Source organism: Salvelinus fontinalis, chromosome 4, assembly GCF_029448725.1.
Source record: "Salvelinus fontinalis isolate EN_2023a chromosome 4, ASM2944872v1, whole genome shotgun sequence".
Taxonomy (NCBI): Eukaryota; Metazoa; Chordata; class Actinopteri; order Salmoniformes; family Salmonidae; genus Salvelinus; species Salvelinus fontinalis.
The window spans coordinates 74,116,206-74,125,348 of record NC_074668.1 but is presented as its reverse complement, the minus strand read 5'-3'; the positions used below and the strand labels follow the sequence as shown (position 1 = coordinate 74,125,348).

General features: G+C 41.3%; 1 protein-coding gene across 3 annotated transcripts in view; it reads left to right on the top strand.

Moving 5' to 3' along the window:
* Window positions 1–1,195: 1,195 nt before the first annotated feature.
* The window catches only part of LOC129854362 (potassium voltage-gated channel subfamily C member 1-like), a 31,084-nt gene continuing 23,136 nt past the window's right edge, over window positions 1,196–9,143 (top strand). For all 3 annotated transcript variants that reach the window (XM_055921314.1, XM_055921315.1, XM_055921313.1), the window contains exon 1: window positions 1,196–2,260. In XM_055921314.1, the coding sequence (XP_055777289.1) occupies window positions 1,724–2,260 (537 nt within the window). In that variant the 5' untranslated portion in view covers window positions 1,196–1,723. The remainder of the gene's footprint in view (window positions 2,261–9,143) is intronic.

Here is a 9,143-nt window from a genome sequence, read left to right as displayed (position 1 = left end):
ATAAAGAAGATGTACTGTTATCACGCTGCGCCTTGGTCCTCCTCTCTTCATTGTTACGACGATCGTGACACTATCAAAGTTCTCGAGATTTTCCAGATTGATTGACCATGTCTTAAAGTAATGATGGACTGTCATTTCTCTTTGCTTATTTGAGCTGTTCTTGCCATAATATGGACTTGGTGTTTTACCAAATAGGGCTATCTTCTGTATACCACCCGTACCTTGTCACAACACAACTGACTGGCTCAAATGCATTTTTAATTGTATTTATTTATTTAACCTTCACTTAACTAGGCATTAAGAAGGAAAGAAATTCCCCAAATGAACTTTTAACAAGGCACACCTGTTAATTGAAATGCATTGCAGGTGACTACCTCATGAAGCTGGTTGAGAGAATGCCAAGAGTGTGCAAGTTGTCATCAAGGCAAAGGGTGGATACTTTGAAGAATCTCAAATATAAAATATCTTTTGATTTGTTTAGCGCTTTTTTGGTTACTACATGATTCCATATGTGTTATTTCATAGTTTTGATGTCTTCACAATTATTATACAATGTAGAAACTAGTAAAAATAAAGAAAAACCCTTGAATTAGTAGGTGTGTCCAAACTTTTGACTGGTACTGTATATATATGAGCACTAACTGTCACAAGTAGTAACTTGACTCAACTTCACGCTCAAAATAAATGTGTTGTCATGTAGTTGATTCACCTGTGTGGAAGCCCATATGTGACCTGTCCATGGTGCTGACAGAGCCAAAACAGCTGTCCCAGACACACCCCTCATCAATTTAGGTGCATGCACCTGTGCATCCTTTCCAACCAATTCATGTTATTTAATGTACTTTACAAAACCATGCCAAGGTGTCTGTGCAACCCTGCCTCATGGTATACAGCATATACTGCAGGCTCTCTCCTCATTCCCCTGTGAACATAATTTTAAACAGAACACATTAGGTTGCAATGGCACTCACTCAAGGATCTGTGTTTTAGGCATATAGAAATTCAGGAGCATTATCGAACACAGAACATGTAAAGTAATTGTCAAGGATCAATGTTGATCTCCCTGTAGCAGTCCTGCTCAAGGAGGAAAATATAAAGAAAGACAAGGGATTAGGGAGTGCAAGAGTCTTGTCTCAAAGACAGTGGGAGGGGGATGATGAAAGAGAGAGAGGAGAGGAGGAGGGATGGAGTGTGAGGAGTGTGCGCTCAGAGAGACTGGTGCTGTCCGTTCAGCACCAAAGCTCTCATCTTTCGTTGCATGCCACAAGGGCTGTACGTTTCCCTAATTAAAAGACGGCGTGGATTTGGAACTAGGTTTTCAATATATGGAGTCATAGCCTACACACATATTTCATCAACGCTTTTCGGAGGGGTGTTCATCTTTGGTTTTGTGATGTAGCCTAACCATGAACATTTAGATTTTTTCCCATCAATTTCTGGGGCAGCCACAGGCTGCTTCTTGCTTTAGCCTACCTTGCAACTATATCAAACATCCGTTTAGGCATTGCTTTATTTTGTATTATTAAAAGTTTGGATTTATCTGAAAGCTTGAGTGGAGCCTGTGCTTTTTTGCAAGCTGAATAAAAGAAGTCGGGAAGAAATCTGCCTTCTCTTTTCCTCTTTCAACTCGAGTTCATGTGTCGGCCAGATCTCACTGCGTTGCCTCGCACATGTTTTGCAATATAATGACTGGAACCTGCTCGAGACATGCCTAAGCGACGCAATGGGACAAGGCGACGAGAACGATCGTATTGTGATTAACGTGGGAGGTATCAGACACCAGACCTACCGTAGCACCCTTCGCACATTACCGGGCACCCGGTTAGCTTGGCTCGCCGAGCCGGATGCCCACTGTCACTTTGACTACGATCCCAAGATTGAAGAATTTTTCTTTGACCGGCACCCGGGTGTGTTTGCCCACATCCTCAATTACTATAGGACGGGGAAGTTGCACTGCCCTGCAGATGTTTGCGGCCCTTTGTACGAGGAGGAGTTGGCGTTCTGGGGTATCGATGAGACCGACGTGGAACCATGTTGTTGGATGACTTATCGGCAACATCGAGAGGCCGAGGAGGCATTGGATAGCTTTGGGGGTGGCCCTCCCGAGAATTCAGAGGAGGATGGGGATGAGGAAACGCTGGGAATGATCAATAGGTTGGCTCTTGATGGACCAGATGCCAAATCCGGGGGGCATTGGCGACGTTGGCAGCGGTTGCTTTGGGCACTTTTCGAGGATCCCTATTCTTCTAAATATGCAAGGGTAAGTAAGGGTTGGAATCAGTCATCTTGGGTCAATAAAAGTTTAGATAGGCCTACTACTAGCCTGAAAAAACAATGCTTTACAATCTCTCTCTCTCTGTGCTCGCGCGCTCGTGCATGTGAGTGTGTGAAAGAGAGACATTTGCTTTAACATAGTTCCTTTCACGCTCCTCCAACGTTCACGCAAAAAAGTTGGCTTCATAGTAGCGTACTAATAAGGCTCGTGAATATTAATTGGATTTGAAGCTTAAAGTTGAAATCTGAAGTTGGTACATACCTTTTTTTACTTTAAATGAATGACATATACCCGTTGATTATTGAATAATATAACTTACAAATACCTGATTAGCTTAGTTCAACTATCGTAGCCCATCAGAACCCAAAATATAAGCTATTTTTACTTCATTGTTAAACAGGTCAATTGTAAACAAACACTGTATTGCCTAAAATGTTGTTATCATGAATGGTCAGACCTTGCATCCATAGCCCTGTCTATGAATTTGAAACTGGTTACATTACTCCAGCCCATCTCTCAGCTGTTTACCAGAACAGTGATGGGGTGGCGGCTTTGTTATTGTTTGAACTACAGATTTCCCTTTTTTATGAGTCCATCACCAGCACACAAACTATCTCTAAGTGATGATGCACTATGCTCACTCTCGTCTTGTCGCATTCCCTATGCAACATGCAGCCACCCTGCTTTCAGACCATGTGAGGTCTTATGAATTACCTCATGTGGACTAGATGAAAGAAAACTTATAATGAGAGTTTAATTGTTTAAATGCCCCTCACCGTTTTGAATGAGAACCAGGTTGTGTGTACACTGGGGGAGTTAACAAGACATGCACTTGTCTCTTTCCTAAGCTGGAACAGAATAGTGATCAAGGAGAGGAATATTTGTGACGTCAACAGTCCTACAAATATTTGTCTCCTACAGATTTTGCTTATTCATTACATCGCCTGGTTGGAGCTGTCCGTGCTTCTGTAGGCTCATAGCTGCATGTATAACCTAATTATTAGCTTTGTCTAACCTTTCGGTCTCTTCTCCTTGCAATTCGACTTAGCTTTGAACAACAACACCTATCACACCTAGTATTCCCATTCCCAATGCCCTTTAGCTTCACTTGAAAACAATTCAAAAGTAGTCTCGTACTGACCCAAACGGATCCTGACCCACTGACCTGAGACAGCTGTGAGGAGATGCAGGGATCAGAAATCCATCCTCCCCTAGCTCAGCACAGGATACAACATGTTATACTATAACATCTTCAGAATGTATCTATAATCAATCAACTGGTCAATCAATCAATATGCATTATGCAGCATATGTTTTATGTTTTGGTTAGTTATTGGTCCCCTTTCTGTTCCTCGGAGACTGAGCAGTTTGCAAATTATGCAAGTGCAAGCAATCGCCTCTGCTTTGGCTCTGTCAATATCCATTAATGCTTAGATCAATGTATATAAGTGCATCTGCTTACTCGTTTACACTGGAGCATACTGGCTTGACTCCAGCTTTTGCACCTCTCAATTCTCCTGATGGGCAGTGATTACAATAGTGCAGGGTTGAGTAACAGTATAGTCTACCCTCTCTCTTCCACTAGCTAAGTCTATTGTCTACACTCTGGTTCTCTCATATAGCCTCCTTCCCATTTTGTCACTCTCTTTACCTGTTTCTCATTCTCAGTCTCTCATTGTGACAGTAAATCGTTGAGTTACTATGAATGACCATGTCCCGGTGTCTTAGCAACTGGAGATCAAATGGACCATAGAGACCATGCAGTGTACACAGACACACCATAGGGCCTTCACAGAGCATTGTAAGTGCAAAACGTGAAGCTACAGGTGTAGGATCTTAATTTGATCGCTTATGTTGCTGCGAATTTTCCTGCACCGCAGGAAATGCAGTTGAGCTTTGTGATTGACATAAATTCACTGAAAACCCACACTAACACATGGTTATATTAACAGTATTGCACTTTTCATGTAGCCTAAATTTGGTCAGCTATTAGCCTAACAGCCGATCAAGCAACTTTATGGAGTAAACGTTTAAATCCTGCTGCAGCAAGATTGTTTTGTTGTGACAATCTTGCTGTACTGACCAATTATGTGAGATGAGCTAGCCAGGGAGTCGATTAGTTGTTATTAAATCCTCATTAGGCCCAATTTTGGTCAGCAGGGGCAAACGCAACACTGATCTCAGAGGGAAAACATGTTGACCGTCTGTCCTTATCTTTTGCTCCAGTAACTTTGGTTTCCTCCTATGTAAATAATATATATAGAAAGAAGAAAGGAAAGAGAGAGAATCAGATTTTTATATCCCCTTTGGAGTCTCTTTTGTTGGTGCTGGGTGACAGAAGAGGTGGCAAGAAGGACCTCATTATCACCTTTCTTAATAAACACTCAACCTCACCTCTGCCACCTCATACACCCTCCTGCCCTGCTGGCGGACATGCTGCGCTTCCACTCTATATCCCACTTGACAAGCAGAATTATTACCTAGGTATTACATGGTGATTAATGCAGTGCCAGTGTAGCGGCGATGTAAGTAAATGCAGTTACCTACAGTACCTTTGTATGTGAAGCAGGTGTAGTTTGTATAACTAGATGTCTGTACCACTACCAACCGTTCTTGTGGACAGATATTAGTGCAGTGGTACTCATGTTGCTTTCAGACATGGCTCACATACTCTCATATACTTCCAGTGAGCACTATATTAAATTAACCTGTCTTTAGTTTGGAAGGCAATCTGAGGGAACTTAATTCAGACACGTGGCTACAAATACTAGTCGTCCTACTTATGAAAGGGGACATTGAGGCATCCTGTGCCCTTGGACTTTTGATGACTTGGCCCTTACTGCCTGGATTTGCGAGAGGGCAAATACTTTAGATTAGTTTATTGATCGATCAAATTGCTGCTCATGTAAGGATGTAAATAAATACTTAAGTAAAACATGTGTTTAAGTGGTAATGATGATGAGAAATAACTTTGTGCAGCTGGGAGTGAAGGAAGTGCATGACTGAATGCAGTTTGGTGGGGTTTTGGGACAGGTAGGGTAGATGTGGGTTTGTTCAGGTTAGACGTGGAAGAGGGAGCTGCTGGATGGGAATGGGTAGGAGGTTTCTTTTCACTCAGCCATGGCTGTGGGTTGTAATGTATCACTCCACGTCACATAAGAAACACAGCAGTGAGTTTATGTGGAGGGAGAGCTTCGAAATCAATATTATGCTTTTAAAGTGGACTTGTCAGCTTTAACGTGAGGAGCCTACTGACCATACAGACACCCTGCCAGCTACCACGACCTTCAGCTATCTGGGATGAAACTGCTCTTGAGTTTAGAAGGAGATCCATTCTACTTAAAAGTGCACCTACATGGAAAGTAGCTATACGTCTACGTAATCACCCTAGAGAGACAGTGTGACTGGGACGGCAGCTTCTAACCACAGAGTGAGTAACAGATCCAGGCTGAACTGAACATAGCAAGGCTAGTTGCTCCTTAGATGGCTGGAGTGATTAACATTAATTAGTTGGGCGCAGACCCTGGTAATTAATGGAGAGAGAGAGGGAGGCATCTTATTACACAAAAGACATGCTGCATGGCTAACCTTGCCACACTTTTACAGGAAGTCATCTAGGTTTTAAGGAGATCCACACAGAGACTGGCTTGTCTGGAGGGCTGTGGCCCGAGATAGATGGACGTATTGTTTTATCAAACAACACCTGCTCTTAGTCTACCATGTGGCATGCTGTAGTACATTGAGGTTCACATGTGTAACTGTATGAACACACATCATGCACATGTAGGTGAGCATGTGCATGGTACACATCAACACAGTCCAACTCCAGTAGGGAAATGCACAAACCAATCAAAAGCTGGTCACTGGGATATCTAACACAGCTCTTTCTCCCAAAAGAAGTGGAGCAGGACACCCCTAAAAAGCTCTGGGGTTTGTCCCTGCGCTCCTGTATAATTGATTTCCCAGGCAGAGAGGAATGAGGCACCCAGCTAAAAGCACTCAAACTGGAGCAAATATTGAGGCAGAATACAGGCCTCTCACGCCACCATTACGCTGCCAAACAGAGGAAAGTTACACTCACTTTTCTGCCTTCATCTACAAGATAACACGGGCTCCAACAACCTTTCCTCTGAACATAACACCCAACAGTCATCTGACAAATCCTAAACACCAAAACTATTTGATCTTCATGACCTTCAAAACCAGGTCGAAGTTGTAAATGAGAACTTGTTCTCAACTGGCCTACCTGGTTAAATAAAGGTGAAATATAATTTTTTAAAGATTTTCTGTCTTTCCAGTTTCAGCCTGAATGGTCAGGCGTGGTGAGGGAGTGTTTATTCAGTTTATTCATCACTTTGTCCATTAGCTATACATGCTGGCATAGCCATTACCTCAGCCAGACCATATCATCTGACATGGGGGTGTCACTCAGATTTATCCCACTGAAGATATAACCCATATAAGACTGTTCTGTAATGTTGAGCTCCCCCTGTTGACACACTTGCCCTACTTAAGGGCAACCCAGTTTTCAAAGAAAACACTAATGTGTGGCTCTCAAATAGCACTATGATTATTGAATGAACATACATGTCTTTCAATAGCTTAGTCTCATTGAAAAGAAAATAGATTAAAACTACAGTGATTTTAGCTAAGTTTTGATTAAGATTGTTTTGCATTTAAATGTTAAGTCAAACTGAATGCGTTTCTTGCTCCGTGCTAATTGGTGGATCAGAAATGGACAGACATTAGGGACAACAGGCAGGGTGACAGCCTGTAGAAGAGCATGATTATGGACGAGGAGGGAAATGAGGCTTCACTGAAGGAAGCAGGGATATCCTCAGAACTCTGTCAACAATGTGACTAGAGGCTTTTCAACGGATCGTCATGTTTTTATCTGACATAGGCTTATTATGTCAGAATTCCCTCAGATTTGTCTGATGTTTATTCCCCTGTTCATGTTCATAAGAGTATTTATATTAAGTGTGTGTGTGACTTAAAACATATGATTTAGTATGACAAATATTATTTAACCAAGATAGCCCCACAGTATACTGTACAGCAGGATGCAACTCCCACATCATTATCACAGGGCATGTTTGTGGACAATAACACACACCTACTGTATGTAGTCACTTTCTATTGGTATGTGTGGCCAAGATGATTACTGATGGATATAGGCCTGTCTGCTCCAAGACCTCTTCAACACAGTTCATAACTCCATGGTGTCCCCCTCCCAGAGTGCAAATAACCTTGATGTGACACTGGACAACACTCTGTCGTTCTTTGCAAACATCAAAGCATTATCTCACTTCTGCAGGTTCATGCTTTACAACATTTGTGGTCATTCATGTTACAGTATGTTATGCCTCTGTGCTTGAGTCTCAGTAATCATAAGGGCTATTGAGCTAAGTTAGTATACATAATTAAATAATCATTTTCTATAATTTCTGTCCTCTCATCAAAATAGAGGCTTTCATAGTCGATGTGAGTAATTTACCCAAGGGAAGGCATTGGAACAGTTGGAACAGAGCCAAATTATGTGTTGTCACTGTCAAGTCACGTTATTTGAAGTGTTTTAGATAACTTAGAGACAAACTAATTGATAGACGGTTTTAGTAAAGGCTTTGCCTTTGATGTTTGTACATGGCTGGCTTGAAGAATATATAGTCAAGATGTGCAAGTTCTCATTATTCTTCTTCCTATAGTTTCAGATGACTCAGTCTGTTGTGGTTTACGTATGAATGGATTTGTATAGTTCATTATAGTGCTGTAAATGCTACATATGCATTCTCTCTTTCCGATGTGCACAGTAATACAGAAAATCAGTTTAGTGGGATTGCCTGTTTCATAGCAATAACCTTTTCATGTTTTATCTCCCATCAGAGACTGCAGTAGGTGAGTGGAACAGGGAGGGAGGTGGTGGTGGAGCTCTGAGCTAACTCAGCATTCTGAGGCATCATACAGCTTCGGCAGCACACGGTTCAATCTCTACTGTCTCTACTGGCACTCTCAGATCATACTCTGACAGGGTAATCTAATTACAACTTAAAACTAAAAACAGCCAGCAAGCATTTCATCCTTGGATGCATACCATGGTTACCAATGGCTGTTACTGTGCAAACAAACGTCTTCCAAACAAATGTTCAATCAATCAGTTCAATATGACTTCCTTTTTACAGTATAAAGGATCTGATGTAGGCTATTTGTTGATTTGTTGGAGAGAAAAACCAATGTAGTCATTTTCACATTTGCATGACCTTGTCACTAAATGTGTATGTTATATGAATTTTGTTTCTGGACTTGACTGTCTGTATAGCATTAGTTTCGTTCATTGGCGATATAATATGCTTTTTAATGAAAGAAAGCCACTTATGATATCAGCCACTGATTATAATGTTTCCTTGATTCATTTATATATATAATTTTAACCTGTAACGATCTTCTTCGTCTGATGAACAGGAAGGATCGAACCAAAACGCAGCGTGGTAAATGTTCATGCTTTATTGGAAAAACTTAACACTAAATACAAAATAACAAAGTGAATCAACGAAAATCTAAACAGTCCTGAAAGGTGCTACAACACAAAACAGAAAACAACTACCCACAAATCACAGGTGGGGAAAAGGCAATAAAATGCAAATTAATTACTTAAAAATCATACAATGTGATTTTCTGGATTTTTGTTTTAGATTCTGTCTTTCACAGTTGATGTGTACCTATGATAAAAAATTATAGACCTCTACATGCTTTGTAAGTAGGAAAACCTGCAAAATCGGCAGTGTATCAAATACTTGTTCTCCCCACTGTAGCTGAACCCAAGATTGCTTAGTCAGTCACTTCTAACCTTCCCATAAGCCACCTTGGTTGG